Below are 23,989 nucleotides of genomic sequence, written 5' to 3'. Positions count from 1 at the left end.
TCCCCGATCCGGCTGCGTGCCAAAATGTCCTTACATGACCTGTCAGGGCACGATGAGAAGCTACTTAAGGACAACACTGACAATGCAGACTTTCCTTTCAACACACGCGATACTGTGTACAGTTGCTGTTCAGGCTTTTTTCGTGATTATTTTCACTTTTGAAAAAAGGGGCTATAATGTAAAGCAGCTTTTTAAGCTGCCGTGAAAAAACGTCTTTTATATATTTAAAATAAAACGAGGTTGTCGCCTCCTTTTGGCTATAAACAATAAACAGTATGCGTCAGAGTATAATGCAACAGTCATACAAGGAAGCGCGGTATAACTGGATAAACACTTCAGGATGTATTTACTTCGCTTTTTGTTATCAGTTAGTTATCACTGGCATTACGCAACCAAAATCAGTGTGTGGATCATTTTAATTGCACTTCATTGAGTTAATGTGCCATAATAGAGTCACAGGGTTGTTAAGAGACAGGTTATGAGCATCTGTGGAGGCATGAATGCCTAAAATGGGGTCACATTTTAAAAAATCCTGGATCCTCAATTTCCCATAATGCAATTATTTAATCTCTCCGGTCTACCTATTCTTAACAATGGTCGTTAAAAGTATTATCTATATATAAAATCAGATAAGTTTGTGTAGTCCCTCCGCAATCGCTGATAACAACTTGTAAAACTTTCTAAACCTGATTGGCTTTTGAACAGTCAACCACAACTTGTAGTAGTGAAATACAGGAAGTGATAGTAACATGATGCTTTCTAATACAGAGTCTGCTGATACCCTGAAGTGCACAAATATAGCAGATTTCTGTGGACCTAGTCATTTTTAAATGATCAGCTTGGGGGTAAAAAAAAAAAAAAAAGAAGGCACACAACAACAGTTAGAGGAAACCCATTTAATTAAATATAAACATGAGAAGTGGTACAAAGTATTAGCTAATGCAAATATAGGTGCCTGTGGATTTCTATGAAAATAGAACCAATTTGTTTCTATTTACACATATGGAAGGATGGGAATAACTATTAAAAATGACATTGCTGTTCATGTGGACATGTCAACAGAAGTCTTCAATTTCTTGCTCCATCTCCTAATAAAACAAACACACAAGGGAAGAACTACAGATTAGGAACATTAAAATACTAAAGCAAAAGTAGACATCTTTGAAAATAAAATACAAAACAAAACTGATCAACAAAGTTCAATTGTGATAAAATACTCATAATCATACGGAGACCCATCGTTAAAGTTATCAGTTACACCAACTCAGAATATCTCCAGGAGCAAAGTTTACCAACGCTCCTCCAGTAATCACCTGTATTAGTGCAGTTTTGTTGTAGTCTCGTCTGTGTCTATAGATGCTCTGGCAGAGCAGAGCATACAGTTTCTCCAGCTTATACACCTCATAGCCTTCTGTTTTAGTTACCACCTGCTCCAACAGCACCTGAAAACACACAGGAAAAAAAAGGAATGGAATTACACATTTACAAAAAAAAATATGTATATGTATGTATATATATATATATGTGTGTGTGTGTGTATATATATATATATATATATATATATATATATATACACACACACATATATATATATATATATATATATATATATATATATATATATATATATATATATATATATGTGTGTGTGTGTGTGTAGAGAGAGAGAGAGAGAAATCTGCAGTTGAGCAGTTTAGTTCTCTTTTTTGTCGTTGTCAGCACACACTACACAGGCGGTATCCCACACCTTTAATTTGTCTTTGTCCACAACTACAGGAGGGGTTTCCTCGTCCAAGATCTGCAGGGCTTTGTTCACATTGATCATCTGCTGCTGCAGCACAGCGTTTTTCAGAGCCCGAGTCATTCGCCTCACGTTCCGCTCTGAGACACCAAACAGACATGCACACACAGGAAAACACACAAAATGTTTACACGATTGTAACAGATGATAGCCTGCTGGTATTTTCACTCTGAGGCCCAAGGACTGTGGTCTAGAAGCACTATACTAGTAATCTGCTTTCCCTGCTGGACATGACGTGTGCTTTTTTCCCCTTTCAGCAACATTTTCAACTAAACATCTGGTGTCACATTAAACGTGAGAAACCAGTCTTAGTGTGTTGACATCCAACCTGTGCCTGTGTCCTCCTCTCCTCTGGCAGCTGTGCAGGCATCTGTGGTTGAGGATTCTTCCACCTCCATTGGTTCAGCAGGGATGTTCTGCTCTGCCTCCTCTTCTGTAACTACCTTGATGTTTTCTTCCTGGCCTACACACCGACTCAGCTCAGTCTGAGTTTTTGACAGGTTTAGAGTTTGAGCATCTACTGCGCGGGGATGCTGGTTATCTGCTTCAGCCTCACTGTAGCTGTGCTTGTTAGTGTTCACTGAAAGAGGTTCGTGGTTCTCTTCTGCTTCCTGTCCTAACAGCTTGTTTTCCTCTAACTGATGTGCGACAGCATCGTCCACCTTTTCTTGTTCATTCTGCGTCACGCCGTGATTTTCCAGGTTTGCTTTTTCACATGAGTTGACCTCATCTTCAGGATCTGCTTTCTTCTCCACTCTCCCCTCCTCACTGCTTTGTATTTTCTCAGAAAGTCCAAAACCATCTATGTGAGTTTCTGCAGGTTCTGACTCTGCATCAGCTATCGTATGATCCTCCTCTGCTCCATCGCCCTCATCAAGTTCTTCTCCTGCTTTCTCAACTTCATCCTCATCATCTCCATCCTCTTCCTCCTCATCGGACCCAAGCTGATCATCATTTTTGGACACGTGAGGAGAAATGGACTTCTTCTTTGCATAGTAGCCAGTGGACCATCGGCTCTTCCGACGTTTCTTCTTCTGGGCTGGGGGAAAAAAAATGTTGTAATCCATAAACTAAGTGATTATTTGCATCTGATTTACGTATATGATTATTTGCTACTGATTTAAGTGTATGATCTTTACCTGTATTTTTGGGCATTGTAAAAGCAGAGGAACATGGATTATTAGTAGCTGGAACTGTGGATCCATCCAGCTCTTTCTGTGAGCTGCTGTCAGTGATCTTAGCCTCAGCAGGAGATTTGGACTGTTTGGGAAGGACGTGGTAGAAGGAGGGAGTAAATCGTGCAGTGGAACAACCTGAGGTAGTCAAAAATAGAAATATGTACACTTTTACTTGTTTAAAACTGCAAATGAACTGCTCCTTAAGGAAACCTGAGAGAAACAGAGTTTGTTATGTCACATTAAAACTAAAACATTTCAGATTACTCAAGGGTTTTTTTTATATAGCCATTAGTGATTGACCCCAGATTGTTTATTTTATAACTGAGCTAAACCAAACAGTCTTTCTAATTCCATTGGACCAGGACAAATGTAAATAATCGTGCACACACACATAGAGACACAAACTGACCTCTTGCTCTGCATGACTCCTTGATCTCCTCACAAAGCTTCTCAAAATCTTCATCCAGTTCATCTTTGATGATAGCATGGACTGTGTCTTTCAGTGCACATGCTCTGTGCCGTATCTGACGATCTGAGGAAATACAAGCAGCCTATGTGTGAGCACTTGTATTTCACTTCCTTCTTTCTCTTATCCATGGTGTGTGTGCATGTGTGTGTCTGTTGTTCACTGTGTGTACCTGAGGGATCCCTGTCTGGGTTGTATTCGAGGGCATTCTGCCAGATGAGATCCACGTCCTGAAGGAACTCTTTGACTGTTCCGTACTGATGGAGGTCTATCCTGGAGAGGACTGTTGACAGGTCCATAGGCTTCTTGATCACTTCAGCATAATCTGGAACCTGAAACACAGGACAGATGCTGAGTGAAGGAAAGAGATGAAACCAAACATTTCAGAGGATCTCAGAGGACAAAATCGGTTGATATGAGCACCGCAGTAAGTTGCACATTAAACTTGTCATTTGTGGGGATAGGTTTGCTGCCCCCCAGTGGCAGTATCTAAACACATACTTTAGCTAGGCAAATCTTTAACCTTCAGTCATTGCTCCCCTCCTGAAATTTTCTCTACTGTAGTAATCCAGTGCTGTCTAAGGCATTGTTGGAGTACAAGGGAATAATAATAGAACTACTACCTCCTCTAAATCCACTGGCTTTGTAAAAGCCTTGAAGCGTTTATCTTGGGACAGACGGTTGGTGACATCACGTAAAAAGAGGCGAAGCTCTCTGAGGGTGTCTTCCTCCTGCTCCTCCAATCTCTGAGTCTCTTCTTGTGTTAGCTGACGTGGAGCTGGTGGAGGGGCGACTGGCAGCACTTCCAATGCATGAAGCACTGAGACAAGTGAAGAGTTGACAGATTTAATTCAATTCTGTTTTGCAAGAGACAAAATGTATATCTTGGAAGCATCCGCTTTTAGCTTCCATCTAGGATAAGATGAACATTTCCACACTGTGCCACCATATGAACAGATGTTGCACACTTAAACTACAAGACTGCTGCTTTGAGCCAATTTTAGTCATGAGCTGGGAGATATGTTAGTATGAATGTCTAGGCTTACCAGCTTTCTTTTTTGAGACAGGGGCCTTAGCAGCCTGGTTGAGGATTAGATCCTCAAAGAAGTCTCTTCTTTCCCTACTGGTGGGGACCTGAACTTGGAAAACCTCTCCGTACTCAAGCCGAAACAACTCCTGTACCTGAGATGAAGAAGGTGAGAGGTGAGAATACCGCAGATGAATGCAGCTCTAAATTTCAGCAGGCCCTTTTGCATTCAGTAAAATCAGAGACACTGATTTATTACACCTTGTAAGAACATTTGACAAAGCAGGTAATAACTGTTTATCCTCTGGCACATTTGCAGCCCCTGAAACAGAGCATTACTCATCTTTCCATACCTCAGTGCTGAGTTGGTCATAACGGAGGTTGCAGGTAGCGAGCAGAAGGATAGGAGAGAAGGCCGGGATGGAGCTCAAGAGACTCAGGAAAGTAGCTCTTAAAGCAGGGCCAACTGTTTCCCACCACTGGCCAATGTGAGGGATGTACAGGATACTGGGGGAGGTTCTCTTGGCTTCAACAAAAATCTGCAGAACATGTGACAAGAGCAGTAAATTCTAATGCAATTGCGACATCTGGACTGAAATCTACAGACGTGGGTATGGACGTGTAACAGCCGTCAGTTCCCTGCCCCTCCTTCATTGTGACTAATCTATTCTGTGTGTTTTCCTTATGCTCTGCTTAAGCCTCGCCCAGGACTGGAGCATTAGTTTCTTCTGTTGTCTTCTCTTTTCTGCTCTCATGACCTTGAATGGACCAGTACCCCAGTCCCTGCTTCAATCATGCTGCACCATCAACCATACCTCCTACTTAAAAGTGCAGCAAAGCAGGGCGGCTTATGATTGTGTGTGAGCAGCCTGCTGCCATGCATCACTGTAAAATAACAGCATCTTCTTTCATACACGCACTTGTCTGTAGTACATAATTATCCCCACTGCTCATGGTATAAGGAAGTGGAGCCCATGAACTACAGTGTTTCTGTGGCAGCCATTTTGGCCAGTGAGGTCCACTTAAAAGAACACACTGAATTTGACATGGCTGCAGTGGCAAAGATTACCTCCAGACCACCTCAAATCAACATGTACCTCTACATTTTCTTTAAATGCAAATGATCCAAATGTAACCATAATATCACATATTTAAGGTATATTCAATTTTATTTGGCTTTATAGCTCATGTACCTGAGCACATGTCTCTTCTGGTGCAGTTGCGCTGGCTCCAAACAGCACGGCCATGTCCAGTGTGTACACCGTGAACTTCTCCAGAGCGTGGAGCACAGCAGGAGCTAGGTGAGAGCTCTGGCCTGAACCTGGTCTGCCCTCCAGCAGCAACCGGGGACGGTAGGATGTGGGCTGGCTCAACACGCTCCTACACAGGAGGGACAGAGATACTGAGATAGTGAAGTAATAGGAATGTTTCACTTCAATCTGGGTCTCAGGCATTCCAGATAGCTAACAGAGAGGCAATGTAAAGACACAAAGTGGTAGAAGTAGATGGCCATTTGATTTAAAATTGATTTCAAACAGTACTTGTCAAAAATAACACCTTATATTTGAGACTGTGTGTCCTACCTGTGGAGGTTCAGGAGGCCGTTAGCAGCAGGTGTTTTGTGTTGGGAGTGGGAGGTCTGTCCAATGGGGCAGACCTCAGAGTCCTCTTCCTCACTGAACATCAGATCATCATCAGACACAGCACAGGCCACATCTTGGATCACACAAACACAACAGGTACAAATAATTACACCCTGAATTAAAGAAAATGAAAAAAGCTCTTTGTGTGTCACATCTTTTTATTGTTTCTCTCAGTCTTTGATTTCTTGAAAGAATTCCTATGATGAACATAACATGCGTGTAGCAACAGAGCAAGAATAACAAGGTAAAGAAGGACTGCACCTTGTTCCCTCTTTCTCTTTAAGCCCATCTCAGCATGCGGAAACACTCTGCTGACTGTGAGGAGGATGCTCTGCAGGGCCGCATTCAGCAGAGGACGAATGGCAGGTACCAGAGCTTTAGCTGGTGACACTACCGCTCTAAAAAAAAAAAAGAAAAATTATCACAATCATTATTAAAAGTACTTAACAGTAACAGTATGTATGCAGCAATCAGGCTGCATAAGGACTGTAAAGACAGCACTAAAACTGTACCTCTGGGCAGCAGGTACCATCTTGGACATGGCGGACATAAAATCTTTGTTAGTGATGGAAATGGAGTTAACGTCAAGTACAAGTTTCTGTGATGAGGAGTAGATCTGTGGGTAGCGACGCCGCAGTGCGCACAGGGCTGCCTCTGAACAGACCGCCTTGATGTCCGCTCCACAGTAACCTTAACAACAGACAGTTTATTAATGAGCAAACTTTAACCTGTATGGCCAGAAAACTTCATGTGATCGCTTCCTGCATGAATTCAGGATTGTTAGTGTCTCGGGTTTATTCCTTCCTTCTTCCTATCACATTTCAATTTACTTATACAGTATGGACAACTATAACTTAATAAAGCATGTATCTGTATGTGACACACATGTGCTCAACTTACCAACACATTTATCTGCCAGTTCCTCCAGAAAAGCCTCAGAGGGTGGAGGAGTCCACTGTCTGGTATGGATCTTTAGAATCTCCTTTCTTGCCTGTCATACAACATAAGATGCCAACAATTCATGTTCAGAACGAGCAATGCTGCTTTATTCTACTCATGCTAATGTGCAGCAGTATTGGAAACTACTAATATTTACAAAATATTACCAATATTTACTATATCGTATTGCTTACTATAAACTACATTCCTCACCTCTCTGTCGGGAAGGCCAAACAGGAATTCTCTGTCAAAGCGTCCAGGTCTTCTCAGAGCTGGGTCGATGGAGTCCAGCCTGTTCGTAGCTCCAATCACAACCACTTCTCCTCTACTGTCCAATCCATCCATCAGAGCCAGGAGGGTCGACACAATGGAGCTACAGACACAAAGGGTTAGATTTAGTTTTCATTAACAGTCTTCTCTGTAACAAAAAGGACACAGTGACACAACATGCCTAAATATTAAGGCTCACTGTGGTACCCACTCTATCAAGGTACCTAATTGAGACAGTATAAACTGGAAAAAACAAGCAAACAAAATAAAGACAGTTCTGCTTCATTTTTCTGGTGCATTTTAGAGCTCTACATTTAGGAGCTGAAAGAAGCTACTGTAACAATTTCCTAATTTAAATTATACTTTTCTCCTAATAAAATATACAAGCAAATGTTTATTTTACAAAGTTGTTAAATTTGAGATAATGTAAAGACACATGCACTGCAAACAAGCCTGACCTGTGAATCTGGTCCTGACGGCTGGACCTGACTGGAGCCAAACCATCAATCTCATCAAAGAAAATGATGGAGGGACGCATCTGATATGCCTGGAAAGAACCCAGTAAGAACCTATTAACACCTGATACATGTACAGGTATTAAATTTTTAATTTTCAACATAAAGGCAGATGAGTTCAGTTTACCTGGTCAAACAGCAGACGTAACTGTCTCTCAGATTCTCCAACCCACTTGCTGAGGCAGTCAGCTCCTTTCCTCATGAAGAACGAAACCTTTTTGTCGCCCTGACTGCACTCATTGGCTAAAACTCTGGCTACAAGTGTTTTACCGGTGCCCGGAGGACCATAGAAGAGACAGCCCCTGAAAGACAAGAGAAAACCAGAGCGATGCGTGAAGCAGAAGCAAAACTCAAGACGGTCAAAGGAGTGACACTAAACAACCAAAGAGCGAGAAAGTTTGCAGCAGAAAAAATACATTCACTGCTACAGGTGGAAGAGACCAGAAGAAAACTGGCACAATCCAAGAGATATTTTGGTTTCAAGATGTTTCAAACTTTATTATTAACTGAAATTATCCTAAAAAATAAACATGTTTGTGTAATATACTGAACTTGTATATATTGTATACATAGTGTAGTGTACTTTATGTAGTCTCATTATTTGGGAAAATAAATTGAAAAAAAATCTTCAAACTACATTAAAAATAATGTGCAACCGTGACTTTTCGACACACAACTTTCTCCTGTTCACAAACACACTGCTTACCTGGGTGGCTGTATCTTGAACCTCTCAAACACCTCTGGGTAAAGCAGCGGGAACACCACCATCTCCTTTAGGGCTGAAATGTGTCTGCTCAAACCTCCGATGCTGTCAAACCGCACCTGATCGCATTCACAACAGAGTTACATTAGGATTGCATGTTTAATGTGCTTTAGTGTAACATGTTTTTTCTTTGCATCTGTTAATCGGGCCATTCTCTGACGCAGCTCACCGTCCTGTCAATCTGCATGGGGTCCACATCAGCGAGGCTGGCTCCGATCTTCATCCTGTCTTTGTGGATCCCCAGCAGGTCTTCTTTCACGAGGTTCATAGGTAGACATCTACAGGACACACAAACAAAAACTGTAAATAGCACCAGCATTTTATTATTATAAAACACGACAATCAGGAGTTCTGGCATTCTCACTAATGAGTCACAAGACTAACCACAACTTTTTCTTTAAAATCATTTTTGCAACCTTTTATGTGTCTTATTTCACATTGCAAAAAACCCCCCACCAACAACAACAAAAAAACACCTTGATACACCTGCTGCTCTCACCTATTGACTGACCGGCTCCTGTTCTTACTCCTCCGTCTCTGAAATTGCTCGTCGTCTGAGGAGGAGGACGTGGAGTCGCTGCTGTGGATGGCATGTCTCCTCCTGTGCACCAAAAGATGTTAACGCAGCTTATTGTAAACAAACAAGATGTATCAGCATGGAGGCACGTTACTCTCACCAACAATAGTAAGGATTAGAAGCCATCTGTAGCCACACATAAACTGTGACAAACAAAAAACAATACACCACCATTGGTCATCATTCATTAGTAAAAATCATATGGAGGAAAAAACAAAGCAAAATATCTGATTTGTACAAGTGCAGCAAAAACAGGAGTGACTCATCCAACCACTTTAGATGACACCATCACCTGACGACACCTGAGCAACACACAGGGAGAGCTTCACTTGCGGAAAACTTAAAAGGCTTGTGAGGCCAAACCAATTGCACAACATTCAAACGTTTTTAAAGTGACGGAAGCTTCAGATTAGATGTGCAGAAATGAAAACAAGTGCACCCAATAAAAGCTGTCAAATACAAAGTAATACAAAAATAAACTAAAATAGAAAGCTAGGGCATTTGCTCTGTAACGAGCAACAGGGGAACATAAAACTAATTAATGAATAATCAAGTTAAGTTTTTCCATTATCTACATTTTTCCACATGGTCAAGACTGATATTTAACATATGATTATTCAGTGATGAGCTTGGATTTTTTACAACAGCCTAAAAGAAATGCCCTGAAGTGCATAATGTTTGAATGAAGATTGGTTCATCATCTCTTTACTCGCCACAGTATTTACTACTAACAGCAGAGTGAAACTCAAATGCACCAACAGCAATTACCAACAACTGCAGAGCTAACAAGGAGAGACTCTATTAAAGACAAACTACAAACACTGTAAACACTGACAAAAACTAGCAGTGAGGGTCTTACCTCTCAGAACTACTCCTGATGGTGGGAGGGGGAAAAAAAGAGGAAGAAAAGAGGATGGATTTGACATGCAGTGATTATGCTAGCAACTAGTAGAAACAGTGTTATGGCAATAGGTCTCAAAGAATCTGTTTGAAATCAAGTTTTTGCCAAACATTTTTGAGTATGTCTGAGATGAGGATCTAAACAGGTATCAAACAGGGATGTGACTGTTTAAAAAAGTTCATACATAACCTGAGAAAAGTGGACAATGCGCTAAAATAATCCTGTCTGATTTAATAATAAACATCTGTCACATGTACAAATTTAAGAAAAACAAAACATAACAGCATGAGGTGTTACTCAGATGGAATCCTGCATATGCTGTATGTACAGGGTAACGTTCGGTAGCTGAGCTGTGACACTAACCTGCTGGTTGTCCTCCTGTTGTAGGGACTCCTCGGGGCTGTGGAGCTGAATCTGAACCTGCGCCTGGTAGATGAGGAGTGGTCCTTGAAGTACATGCTGCGCTTCCTGGTCTCTCTCGGTTCTACAAAAGAAAAAAAAAAGCATCCTTCAACAGTGCAAGACAAAAGCAATTCAAGCAATTATTCTAGTTAGTCATGATGACGATCCACAGCTCTGAATGGACAGCATACCATCTAGTGGGGCCTGATAGCGGACCACGGTCTTTCGCTGTCTGAAGTCATAGCGTCTTTGGTTTTCTTCTTCCTCATCTTCAGCATCCTCATCATCTTCTTCTTCCTCCTCGTCATCTTCTCCATCTTCCTCCTCCTCTTCATCATCATCATCCTCATCCCCTCCTGTGAATTCAATGAAAATGTAAAACAAAAATGAAACACCACATGACACTGCTGCTGTCCAAACCTCACTGAATGTTGAGGTTGATGTTGAGATTAATCCTCCCCTGAAGAAGATAAACTCAGACCAGCATGCTTTCAACTAGAGACGTTCCTGGTGACTAATTTCTTAGTCGACTAAACGTGAAAAAAAAAATTAACTAACCGACTAGCCTAAAACTAACAAGCCCTTAGATATCAAGTTTTATTTGAGGAGCCTTTAATGGAAAATCTCAAAGCTGCCTAAACAAAAAAACGAGAAAGCAGTTTGTATCTGCGAAATAGCCAACAATAATAGCCCTAACAAAAATTTCAGGTCTTGATTAACAGAGTGATGGCATTTTTTTTCAATACAGTGACTACAGCTCCATCTGGTGGCAAATGGCTGCATAATATTCAGGACACAAAACCTGCATTGGGTATCAATTCAAATGTTAAGGATTAGATTAAACGACTGGTACGTCTGGTACTGAACAGTGACAGTAGCAAGTTGTGCACATTCCCACTGCACACAGTATTCCTAAAATGTGTTCCTAACATTACTAGACTTTAACCATCTCACCTTGGTTCTCTTTCTCAGTTTCTTTAGTCTTCACATTGTTCCTCAGAGACCTTCTCATTCTGCCACTCGTGTACACACTCCGCTGCTCAGAGGAAACAGAAACAAACACTCATCAGTTTGACAGCTTGAAGATGGCTTCACACTGTCAGCTATTAGCTACCCACTCGCCATAAAAACAGTACATTACAGAGCACCATGCAGAGCTGTGAAGTTTCCTGTGTGGATTATCACCTCTTCCTTAGCGTCTCTATCCCGGTCTCGGTTCCCCAGCCTGCGTCTCATCTTCTGCATGTCATCCATCTTCTGGAGAACAGCTTCAGCAGTGCTGAGGGACAAAGGAAGAACGGGACATTCATGTCTCATCTAATCCCTCATCAGCCCACTGTGTATGGAACCGTGTTTGTTAAATACTACTAGAGGTGACGGCTTTGCTGAGTGAATGCTGCTGAACTCACTTAGTAATTAGGCGGTCGTACAGCACAGACTGGTTGCGGGAACCCAGTTTGTATCTGGTGATTCGAGAGCTGCGACGCACTGAGCGATGATCCTCGTCTTCCTCCTCTTCCTCCTCCACTTCTGGGCTTCGTAGGTTAAAGCGGCTCCTCTTGGGAGTGGATGACCCTTCCACTTCATCCGGAACATCTGGGATGCAAAACATAAGCTCTCCCAAGTTAGATGTATAGAGACTAATATAAAAATATATAAGTTACTCTACACTGCTTTAATTTAAAAGCATGGATTCTACAGTACATGGTACCTGCTTGCTGCTTGCCATTCGATGCCTTTCCATCTCTCTGCAGCCTGGAAGATTTCCTGACAAATAATGACAAAACAATAATTTTCTTGTGTTATATTGCTGCATTTCATATACATTAAGCACTGATGGAAATCCACTGAGAATTAGATTTTGCATACAGCTGGCGAACTTGGATGGCAAAAATATTACAGTTTAAATTGGGCATTGATTCAGCTAGCTGACGATAATATAAAAATCTCATTTTTATACCCATCAGTCATTTTAGTGAGTGGCAGGTATTACACATTTAACACACAACCTTCAAATCTGCAGGTAGAGGCACCAGAGAGCTTGTTAAACAACACAACTAAAAAATAATCAATTAACAAAGTGAGTGGTGCTGCATTACCTGGTACAGCAGCCTCCAACTTTGTCCTCATCAGCAGGGGAGCTGGTCTTGGGTCGCGAGTCCGCAAACAAGACCTCAAATTTAACCTTTTGCCCTCTGGTCCTCAGAGAGTGGTGGAGACCACTGTCCTCCCCCTGTTTCATATCAGCATGTCAATGACACACAGTGCTGTTATAGTTTACAGACTATGTAGTCGGGAGTTAAAAGCTGCCTGTCTAATGAGTTAAGAAGTCAACCTCATGCTCAGATTAAGTGCAGTTAATGATTAACATTAGAGTGGAAAACTGATGTGCAGAGAGTGCACATCTACTAATCAGTTATCGCCTGTGTACTAAAAGGACTGATTTATATATCATTAATTTACATAATTTATCTAGGTCACTTAAATTCCTTCACATGTAGTATCTTATATTTGAGATCACTCTTATAACGTGCTCACACACACACACACTAACATGTCTAACTCCAACTATGTTATGATCTATAGGTAATTAATTCAAAGCAAATATAGCAAACCGAAGCTCTGACATGAATGCAAAGAGGACTGCTGGGTGGAAGTGATGGTCATATGACTGAACAGCTATAAACTTGCTTTCCTGTGCAGTAAACACGATAGTATCTTGGTTTGCTCTAGTAACTAAACCACTATCTGCTCCTCTAGTGCGGCGGCTGACCTCGGTTCCTGCAACTATTTCTTTTCCATCAAGCAGATTTAGAAAGTACTTTTGTTATAAAGTAACAGACGGGTCTAAGATAAAGGTTAATGAAGAATTACTGAATGAACAGAAGCCTTATCAATCTTTCTACTAACAATACAAACACGCACACGTAACTAACAGTGAGTTTAGTTATGTGATATCATACAATGTTGTTATATGATTATGATGCTTAACGGCAAATCAATAAGGTGATTTAGTTAAGAAGTCATTTAGACTGCGATTATAAATGATTGTCACGGATGAATAAAAAATAATGTGACTATGCTTTTAACTCTTTCGATACATCATGATAGGTAACAATGCGTCAGTAACTTAGTAAAGCAGCGGAGAGGATAGTTTTTAGCCAACTTAGCATGGTAGCTAAACTAGCACAGCAAAGTTGCATTCATAGCCGACTTATCCAACCAACAAACGGTCATCTACTTATCTGACCAGCTGTTTCAGTGTGTGTTCTCACATTCGCAGTGTTATTTTCAGGGCTGCTAAAGCTGTCATACGGGGCCCGGGAAGATCGGCTGAGCCGGGCGGACTTTCTCTGCGACGCGGGAAGCAGCGAGAGAAACTCGGAGCTCGTATCCAACTCAATCGACCTCCTCGTCGGTGTTGTCGCTACCGGCTCGGCTCCGACACTGCCGCTGCTGCGTAGTACCACCATCTTGGCTCTTAAACAACCTTATAATAACATGAACGACGAGCAATAAACCGCCAATCTACATTAAAATGACTGGCGGTTACAGAACCGCCGACACATTACATATAACGGTATATATCCACCAGCTGACTCACACGAGCTCCTTACTAAAGCCTTGATTTCTGGCGCCATAAACGTCATCAGAGGTTATGAGGTAAGCGGCCACGGCCTGCCGCTCGCAAAAATAGACCTCCTAGCTAAATGCAAAGCGGAGTAATAAGATGAACTTTACACGGGTAGTGAAATTAACTGTTAAAGTAGATTTATTTTCATCATGTCGATAATACGGCGGGTTTGAATGGTCGCTGTAGCCACTCTTGGAACAGTCGCAGTATTCGTAAAAACATTAGGAAGCGGAGGGACACACTACAATTTGAAAAAAAGGTGTTCCGGCTCACGTTAGAGCGCGCTCTGCTGTGAAGTCCGCGCTCATTTAAGTCCGCAGATATTCAAACGGCTCATTCGCAGTTTGAACATCAAAACACCGCGATAAGGCTGCCATTTCACAACAAAAGCACATTAAACACACGGAGTCATCACCAACTCATCGGCTTTTATTTGAATAAGTGACAGATATCATAAGAGAAAAAAAATACAAACTTTGGAACTGTTTGTAGGCTGAAAAAAAGAGTACATCATGTAAAACTGCTGTACAGGCAATCAGATCCTGACAGTAAAATCTCAAAACCTCCCATTAGATCCTCCCTATGTGCTTCCTTTTGTTTATCCTCTTTCCTAGTGGGTTTCAGAGTGGATGAGGAAGAATTAATCCATCAGGGTTGCAAATTAAGGCTTCTCCTGGGCTCAAGAAGTCTCATTTACATTTAAAACCCAAGCCATGTCTAGCAATACCACTTTTGAATAAATCCAGAAGGCTATCATGCTTGATTTTAAGTGCCTTTCAAACATTAATGAGCAACAAAAACAGATTTGATGGAAGACTTGAGATTTTACTCATCGGAGTCCACATTCCTTTTCATTTGCACAGTAGCCAACTGTCACATTTCACAGCACCAGGGTGTGTGCTCAACAACAATACCAACTGGTTATAGAGCTGTTATTTGCCACTGGCAGATTTTAGTCAATGCACAGTCACTGGGCACATGCACAAAGGCTGCCTCATTACTTTAATGGGTCTGGTCAGCCGGCCTGTTGTGATGGTCAACAGGCCGTCTAATTCTGTCATACAAGATAAGAATGCATAATAATAACTGTGAATATGAAGAAGTTACAGCAGTTTTTTTCTCCAGTGTTTGGAGAACAGAAGCCGTCTGATCATAAGACAATGGGGCCATATTATCTTTATAATGGGTTTACAAAAAAAAAAATGCATCATGAGACAATTGGCTACTGTGCTGGCTTTTGTCTTGAATGTGACCAAGGGGGATGTGTTCACGCAATGGCTGCCAGGTAGTCTTTCACCTCTGCTGGGGTGAGTCTTTTGAAGCCAGCCTCGTTGCAGATGCCCACCTCAATGTTCTCCTCTGTCATCTGACCCTCAAAACTCTCCTGAAACACAAAGACAAGATGGTTTGAATAACCACAGCTAAGGTGGAGTCACTAAACTGTTTCTGGTTACAAGCTGTATACCTTTAATGTCAGGATGGCTGTGTGGATGGCGTCTTCTAATTCCAAGTCATTGTTATACCTGAGGAAGAAAAACAAAGTGGTCAAACCCTTGAACTATTGAAACAATACACCCCTTTCACAGCAGCCCCTTTTTGCATTAAATGGTGGTGTGTGTCAATGGTTCTCTATTCAAGTACAGAGCCTTAAAAATGCATTTACCCAGTCTTCATTTTCAAAATAGACAATTTAAAGTAGGTCAACAGTCTAAATTCAAACTGTGTGAAGAGCTTATTGGTTACCACTCATTCAAACTGCTTTATAATAAACCACAAATGAGATATAGCACTCTAAACACAGTTTACACATGATCATTGAGACAGCTACAGTAAATACACAGAGCTCTTACTGTGGGAGTTTGGCCACCGAGCACCAAATACATCCAGTACAAAATATCAAGCTCAGTCCATGGAACAGAAAATCACTGAATTTTAATTAAACATTACTTTATAAATGGGACCTATAATTCTAATTTCCAACAATATATTTTATTGTGCAGCATCCCTTAAGTTAATGTGAAAGGCAACTTATTTATCTTATGGAGCCCCTCAGATTTCATATAAATGATGGATCTATCCAGTGGTTAGTGGACTACCAGCACTTCTTATTTATGTTCTTGAGTTTGGACTTTAAGCGTCACCATTTACTATACTCTGAATATGTATCATTCTATAATTAAAAATGAGGCTCAAACTGTGTGACTAAGGCCATAAACTACTTACGATTTTTTTTAACAAGATAATAATTCAAGTGATTTGTATGGCCATCAGCTCATAGACTTCTAAATAATTTAACAGAGGTCGCCCTCTGCAGGTTTAAGTCACTTTGGCACTGAATTCACTTTTCAGAACCATCTTTCAACTCAAAAACAACCTGTTTTAGCCAACCCACACCTTTGTAAAGGCCCATTTTTTTTTCTAACTGGCCAATATCTGGAAGCCTGCAGAGCGGCAGCACTCAGTGGTTTTGAGCACTAATGTACATAGGATGCTGGGCATCCTCTGCACACGGCCATAAACAACCAGAGGAGTCTGTTCAGTGACAGGTTGCTTCTCCCAAAGTCAAGAACCAACAGACTTAAAAACTCCTTTGTCCCACACGCCATCAAACTGTTTAACTCCTCTCTGGAGAGGAGAGGGAGGGGAAACAGGAGGACAAAGGAGGGGGGACAACTAAACTGTAGTGCCTTTTCACTGTGCAATACTTTTTGTTAATATCCAACGGTGCAATAGACTCACAATACTTGAAATGTGCAATTCCCTTGTATTCTTATTCCTATTTATTCTATTTATCCCTTTTGTATACTCTGTATTTATATATGTCTCTGTATTTATATATGTGTATATGTGGTATATTTCTGCTCACATTCTGTAACTTCTGTCGGTGCTGTGCTATTGGAAACCGAATTTCCCAGAGGAACCCACCCAAGGGATTAATAAAGTTTTATCTAATCTATCTAATAAGTGCATAAGTACTAAAGTTGGCCTTAAGCAAACAATCATATACACAAAAAATTGTGACAGAATCAGATGTTGTATAGATAGATAGATAAGTTTATATATAAACATGCAACACTTCAGTAATATGAATGAGTTACTCATTAACGTGTACCTTTTTTCAAGGAATGTTTTTCCATTAACATAGTTCTTCCCCATGGCTGTGGCTTTCCATGCAAAATATGCACCCTGCCAAACACAAACAGAATAAAAAAAACGTTAGGTTAGCAGGATGACCTGCAAAAGCATTTTTAAAAGCACAAGCAATATTTAATCCTGAGCTGTAGGCAGCAGTCCTGAGAACTAGAAGAACGTACAGAAGGGTCCGACTGGAACAAGTAGGGCTGGTCTTCGTCCCATCCAGCTATCAGCAGAGACACACCGAATGGACGCACTCCACTAGGGATGGAGGGGTGACGAAAGAGAGAAAGAGAAATATTACATGTCACTAATTAATTTCTCTCGAAGACCTCGAAACTGTCAAGCAAAATCAGTAACACATTAACACGTCTTTTAAAGTGGACTGAATTTTGAGAAAATGTCACAGCAATGCAAAACAAATTCTACTCCTAAATCATGTCACTAGTAAACAGCAGTGTGTGTACTTGTGTGTGTGTGTGTGTGTGTGTGTGTGTGTGTGTGTGTGTGTGTGTATATGTTTTTTGTTTTTTTAAGTATATACCCACCCAGACTGTGTGTACTCCTGCATCACAGAGGCCACCCTCTGGACAAGCTGGCCTGTGGGAATGGGCTCCTGGTAAACCAGGAAGTACTGTTGTGCCAACTTGCGGGCTCGCCGCACTAAAACCCTGCCAACATGACACACTCATTATATTTCTGCAATTAGCTTTCAGTTGTCATTTTATATACAGAGCCAAGAGAGTCCTAACAAAATGTCACACTATAGTCAATATAGTACAAAGCGGTTGGCAACACTCACCGGTAGTCAGGCCCCATGCCGCTGTAGACCATTCCTATGTGTTTAGTGATGGGCTCCACTTTATGGACGCTCTGTTCATCATACAGTATGGACTTCTGTTTTTTCTCTGTTGCCAAGACAACGCCATTGGAAGCTGGAAATCAAGAGTCACGCAGTTATTGAAGAATATGCGTTTCTAACCAGTTTCAACTCTGCTTGAATGTGCAGAGCCTTCGATTATGCTTTGCGTCGCTAACATGTTGACAGATTCACTCTCAGAAAGCTACAGTCGAGTTGTGGACTCACCTTTGATGCCCACCGAGGGGGCTCCGGCTGCTACAGCTGCCAGAGCATACTCGATCTGGACCAGCTTACCGGAGGGGCTGCAAGAGAAAAAAAAACACAACAAGCTGCTTTACTATGTGTTAAAGTCAGATAAACGATTGGAAATCCGAATTAGCGTATTGTAACTAACTGAGACGAAACTGAAAGTAAAATCTAAAACAACTGACTCATTTAAGCTAATTCGACGCTTTGCCGAAATAATCTCTAAATATTTAGCATTCAAAACCAAGCTGTCCATTTCAGTCTGCTCGGGTACTGTTCCGCATTAAAACAGGTGAGCTTTTGTTATGGGTTTGAACAAAGTTTATCTTTTTGAATGTTCAGTTTGGAAAAACTGTTAGCCAACATGCTAATAGGCGATGTTAGCCGATTCATTATCCGGCAATGACAGTGCATCAACTCCAGCGGCTCCAAAACCTTATCTACGCCTCGAAATAAAAAGTAATGCATACATGTGATGACGCTACTGCCACAAAGTAATTGTTATATGCCATAAGCTTCGATGCGGCTACTCAATTTTATCCATATTTTGACAAAGTTTACCTAAATGTGGTGAGAGAGAAACTGTAACCACGTTCCGCCATCTTGAGCTTCTTCTTCTTCTCTGCTGCTCTGGAGAGCTCCAAGTGCGATCGCGAGTGAACATCGCCACCTGTGAAGATTGTGTGTTCGATCATTATTTCTTATTTTATGACTCCGTTTTATATCATTTTTACTTTGCATTTCATTAAACTTGGGAGTTTAGTCATTTCCACTGTTTTGAAAAAATATTTTTCTTAAGTATATATTATTCTTTAAAATAAAATAAAATACATATGTACATATTTTGAACTGAGTGTAGATATTTGTGTGATTACATACCATTATGGTTAACTAAAACTAAAAACTAAAACTAGACTTCTGAACAAAAAAAATTAAATGAACCGAAATCATTTTGTGTCCGTTAGGGTAACTAAATTAACATAAAGCTAAAGGTTTTATTTATAGAAAATACTTAGTTTTAGTATTTGTTAATTTGGTATAAATGTTATTACAAGTTGCCTGATGAGGCATTGCATGGTGTGTTTATTGAAACTCTGGATTTGTACTTTTAGAAGATTCTGTGTTTTGTTTGGTTTTTTTTATAACAAATGGACTGATTTTCCTAAATCTTGTCTTTGACACATGCCCACCATATGGCGGCTTTCTCCACCAAGCTTGCATTATGTCACAAAGATTACATAAATATAAACCAGAGTTCTCTAGTCTGTTAAATGTGGGATTGAGGAGGGTTCATTCCTGCACAGTACGTGGTTTTGCATAAAGGTAAACACATTCTGGCAAAAATGTCAAAACTTTTAGAGTTATTCTTTTCTTTAGATCCTCAAATATGTTTATTAGGAGACTTTACAAATGTTAGTACACTATTAAGAAAAAGCCCACAGAAGTTCCTGGAATTGGCACTATGCATTGCCAAAAAGTGTAAAACCATTACCTGGAAAGCTGGAAAGCTGCCTATTTTTAGATTGATCTCAGAGATGAATAGTTGTGTTCCACTTGAAAACATCACCTACACTCATCTTTATTTTCGTTGTTGTTTTTTCTCCTCTTCTGTGTGCGTGGGTTTAGAGGTGTGTTTTGTTCATGCTTCGCTAATTGGAAAATCGGAAAATAAAGTATTGGAAAAAAAAAGATCACAACTAACAGTAAAACTAATAGAAACTAAATTAAAACTAAACATCAAAAAAAATAAGCTTAAACAAGAACATTCACTCTGGATACTAAACTGAACTAAATAGCAAAAATATAGCTATAGCAAAAAGCAAAAAAAAAAAAAAAAAAAAACAGCTGGAAAGCTAGAACTCAAATTTCCACACAAATCTAAAATATGCACACAAGGATTGAGACGCACAGTTTTGCTACAATAACAGCGCCACGGTTAACCGCTAGATGGCAGCAGCGTACAAAATCCTTCCTTTTGTGTGCCGGAAATGAAACAGACGAAGTGCAGCTTGGCGTCGCTGTTTAACGACGTAGGGATCCTCGGTGACCGTGAGCTGTTTGACATGCTGGGAGAAGAGTAAGCGTGTTGGTAACAAAAATGATGAATTTATCCGCGTTAATTCACAGCCTCAGGTGCTCTCTGCTGCGCATTGAGAGTAGACTTTTGCAGGCGGCCGGACTAGAAGCACAGTTGGGTGAGTGAGCTGCTGCTAATAGCCTCTTTTTACGATGGGGTCATTCACACAAACACACTCATTAAAGACATTTTTCATTTAATACCACCAGTCAGTGTCGTGTTGCTTTTTCGGTGGAGTTAAAGTCGTAATGATTTCTGTAACGTTGTTTCCTTTTGTGTGCAGCTCCGGGTCTGGCTGTGAACGGCTCCAGCCTCCTGCCTCAGCTCGACCAGGAGCAGCAGCTGGAGGAGCAGCAGAGCCCGGAGCAGCAACCCGGCCTCCTGGACAGCATCATGTGGATGGCAGCACCCAAGAAGAGGCGCACAATCGAGGTCAACCGCACCAGGAGGAGAGCTGAGAGCAAACTTATAAAAGTCAAGGTACGCTCCGCAGTCCCTGGATGATCTCAGTGGGTCATTTCAACCTTTAAACCAAATTATAGCTACATCTGTCTTACTGGTACCTAATTTTACTGCAAAGAGGGGTTTGATTTGTGGCAAATAAACCATTCAGTAAGACCAGTCAGTGGTAATATTTAGGATTTAAGGAGAGCACCTCGTTCATTAAGGTTGGGTCCAGCTGGAGTGACTTCCATAGATCACAGAGTACACAGATTGAAATGAAAGTGTACTTTGTGAAAGATACTAATATTTTAAACTGAACCCAAAATCTTTCTAGGAGGCAAAAACTTTAGCTTAGCAGAGCGCACGGACCTATATAGGCAATTCTTCTAAAGCATCATCTAATTTAGCTGCAAAGTCAGTGAACTTTGGCCCAAAATACTGTGTTTGAAGTATTTTTTCCCTCGGAAATTATTTTTTCTCCCGAAGATTTTTATTTATAGTTCTTCAATTGCTGTTTGTCCTCTTGAATGTGTCTGATCAAACTATCTAAACAGATGCAATTACGGAGAAATGAGATTATTTTTATTTTACTTCAGTTTCATCCTTGCAAGACCTGTGGCATCCCCTGGGTCAGTCCTCTTAGACTCCCAGGTTAAAATGTTAATACTTGGCAGCCTCTTTCTTGACTCCCTTAGGGCAAAAATTCCTTGAGTGAGGAATTTTCTTTGGTCTGAACTCAATTTGTACACTTATTAAAACACAGTTTCATAGAAATTTCCAACAGAATAAAATTATATTTTCTATTAGAGCGCTGAGAGTTGAGCTTCACTGAGACATCACTATGAAAACAAAAAATGACACTATTCAACTCTACAACTGTGTAATAGAAGGGAGCGTTGTGACCATGTCACATGTGATAAGAAGCTGAACGGGTCACACTAATGTCAAGTGGCCACCTGCAGTGGTGCAGCTCTCCTGTTTGCTGGACAGAAAGAAAGAAAAATAAAACTTTGCGGTTCGGACTCCTTCTGACATTTCTTTGGAGGTGGAGGAACACCAAAGTAATTGCTTAAAGGAGCTTGCTTCTTCGACATCTTTAAGAGTTCTAAACAAATGTCTGTCCTCCTCCAGAAAATCCTATGTACGCAAACGCATGTTGCAACTTCTTATCTGGTGCGCGTCTTTTATTTTGACAGCGAATATGCACCTGCGGACCACTTATGTGCACCCCTGTATATAGGTAGTGTTTACTATGACGTGACCACAAAGTGTGGTGCAGAAATATCAAAGATGATCAGAAACATTTAGAGAAGCAGTCGCTTACATCCATTGACCCTGTTTGCTTTCCCCTGCACCCCTCTCTTCCTCAGAACAACATCGAGCCGTGTCCAGAGTGTGGCCACTTGAAACAGAAACACATCCTGTGTGGCTTCTGTTACGCTAAGGTGTGCAAGGAGACCGGTATGATTCGTCATCAGATTCAAGCCATGGAAGGAGGCCCATTGAAGGCCCCCACTGTGGAGACTGTGGTCTTATATGAGGGGGAAACCCCAAAGGAGCAGGACAAAGACAAGAGGATAGTGGAGAGGCCCAGGAAAAGGCCTGCATGGTTCAGCTACTGATGCTGTGTGTGACATATACCACGACAAACAGCATATTTCAGTCTCTTTGGGTCAGTTTTTCTTCCACAAATTAAGAATTAGTTTGTTCAGAACTTGTTTCAGAAGCTTAAACAACAGACACGTGTTTCCAGTAGAAAATATGCCTTTGGAGTTGATGATACCATAGTTCAATTTTTGTAACTGTTAAAGCCAAGGCTGTCAGATTATGGATATAATTTAACTGCATAATACTTTTGATGGTTTGACAATAAATTCCTTATTTGAAAACATCTACTTTGGTTCTTTGGGTGAAGATAAATGACTTCTTCTGCTTCATGAAAAAGGAAGAAACTTCCAGACTGTTTATGAAACGTTCTCCAGTCTTCTGAGCATTGGAGGGACAAAAAATGAACATATTCTACTTTATCAAATCCAATTTAAACCTCAAAAATGGACATATGCAATCACAATTATTAGTGATGAGAGGTGCTTTCACTATAAATGGAAAAATGACTCAGAGTCTGATGTTTTTAAGATCTGGAACACTTAACATCAAATCATGAGTGTTACTGTCATGTATACTGCTTTCTAATGCTTATCAGAGTCACCCTGCACTGATTAAACTGGCTGCACAGTTGCTTGTGGTAGAAAACTAAGTGTCGGTTAACAGGATCAGACACTGGTGTGTACAAACAAGCAAGCAACGCAGCTTCAGCCACAACTTCCTTTAATCAGGATTCGGCATTAAACCAAAGTCATGTAACGGTGGCTCATGTGTCGCTGGAGTAGACTGTTTTTGCTGGGATGAGTCCAGCATACCTTCCACTGCCTCAGTGTCCCTGTGATTCAGTTTCCCCCTCATAGTTTGATAAGACCGGATTTATCAGTGTTCACTGAAACTACTTTGGTTTACTTGGTTTGCACAGCGCTGTAATCTTGCTATGTTAATAAATTCTTACTAAATTCTTTAGTAAGAATTTAGTATATTTTTAAACAAATACTTTCACTTGCCTTTTAATTAGGGCTGCCAAAAATATTTTAACCTTAAATATTTTGTAACATCTGTAGACATTTGTATGCAATCCATCAAATTAATCGTTAACTGTATTTGTGTTATCTCTCTTGCTTTATCAAATGAATGATACATAAATTGCAGGTGTACAAAGGTGGTGAACCTGTGAACTGTAAGTGTACAAAAGTATAAAAAATGATTTTTTTTTATTGGCATGTGCATTTTAATAGCACTGTTTAGTATTTTGCCTATCATGCTAATTTCTAACACTTTATCTTCATTGTACTATTCTAGAGCGGCTAGAATTAAAGCTCAGAATAATCCTTATTTACCTTTTAGCTCCCTTTCCTTTCCCTTTAAAGCTAGATTTCTTTTGATTGGCTACTCCTCATTAGCACAAAGTTTGAACAGCAGGTGGGAGGGGCTTCTGTGCTCACAGTCAGAGCTGTGTGCATGAAATGACAATATTAGAAAAAAAATCCCCTCACACTGACCA

At 40.6% G+C, this 23,989-nt stretch overlaps 3 protein-coding genes and 1 non-coding gene across 5 annotated transcripts; 1 reads left to right on the top strand and 3 right to left on the bottom strand.

Annotated features, from left to right (window-relative positions):
- Positions 1-900: 900 nt before the first annotated feature.
- Positions 901-14,137, bottom strand: LOC134635722 (ATPase family AAA domain-containing protein 2-like). 2 transcript variants are annotated; one of them, XM_063485204.1, is made up of 30 exons: positions 13,758-14,137; positions 12,582-12,715; positions 12,194-12,249; positions 11,892-12,078; positions 11,668-11,761; positions 11,437-11,518; positions 10,674-10,838; positions 10,444-10,564; positions 10,039-10,053; positions 9,102-9,203; positions 8,772-8,880; positions 8,546-8,661; positions 7,967-8,141; positions 7,783-7,871; positions 7,268-7,427; positions 7,016-7,106; positions 6,628-6,805; positions 6,377-6,513; positions 6,056-6,188; positions 5,666-5,852; positions 4,826-5,011; positions 4,492-4,627; positions 4,069-4,265; positions 3,618-3,777; positions 3,389-3,511; positions 2,941-3,114; positions 2,130-2,840; positions 1,748-1,881; positions 1,314-1,442; positions 901-1,088 (listed from the first exon to the last, which is right to left on the bottom strand). In XM_063485204.1, the coding sequence occupies exons 1-30, from the start codon at positions 13,953-13,955 to the stop codon at positions 1,056-1,058; spliced, it is 4,512 nt and encodes a 1,503-aa protein (XP_063341274.1). In that variant the 5' UTR covers positions 13,956-14,137; the 3' UTR covers positions 901-1,055. The 2 variants fall into 2 exon arrangements, with proteins under 2 accessions (XP_063341274.1, XP_063341275.1); XM_063485205.1 differs by lacking the exon at positions 10,039-10,053.
- Positions 5,391-5,527, bottom strand: LOC134638058 (small nucleolar RNA SNORA5). The gene has a single exon (XR_010095230.1). It is a non-coding gene; the product is annotated as a small nucleolar RNA SNORA5 (small nucleolar RNA).
- Positions 14,138-14,524: 387 nt separating the features above from the next.
- Positions 14,525-18,999, bottom strand: psma2a (proteasome 20S subunit alpha 2a). Its single transcript, XM_063485206.1, has 8 exons — positions 18,921-18,999; positions 18,339-18,415; positions 18,054-18,186; positions 17,800-17,922; positions 17,431-17,512; positions 17,229-17,302; positions 15,582-15,639; positions 14,525-15,500 (listed from the first exon to the last, which is right to left on the bottom strand). Exons 1-8 carry the CDS (start codon positions 18,959-18,961, stop codon positions 15,384-15,386), a joined length of 705 nt encoding a protein of 234 aa, XP_063341276.1. The 5' UTR covers positions 18,962-18,999; the 3' UTR covers positions 14,525-15,383.
- A 1,366-nt stretch (positions 19,000-20,365) lies between these two features.
- Positions 20,366-22,756, top strand: mrpl32 (mitochondrial ribosomal protein L32). Its single transcript, XM_063486853.1, has 3 exons — positions 20,366-20,554; positions 20,720-20,916; positions 22,251-22,756. The coding sequence occupies exons 1-3, from the start codon at positions 20,458-20,460 to the stop codon at positions 22,500-22,502; spliced, it is 546 nt and encodes a 181-aa protein (XP_063342923.1). The 5' UTR covers positions 20,366-20,457; the 3' UTR covers positions 22,503-22,756.
- Positions 22,757-23,989: the final 1,233 nt, after the last annotated feature.

The sequence above is a fragment of the Pelmatolapia mariae genome, linkage group LG10_11, assembly GCF_036321145.2.
Source record: "Pelmatolapia mariae isolate MD_Pm_ZW linkage group LG10_11, Pm_UMD_F_2, whole genome shotgun sequence".
NCBI classification, from domain to species: Eukaryota; Metazoa; Chordata; class Actinopteri; order Cichliformes; family Cichlidae; genus Pelmatolapia; species Pelmatolapia mariae.
The sequence above is the reverse complement of the archived record's forward strand: the minus strand, read 5'-3'. Positions and strand labels throughout refer to the sequence as shown.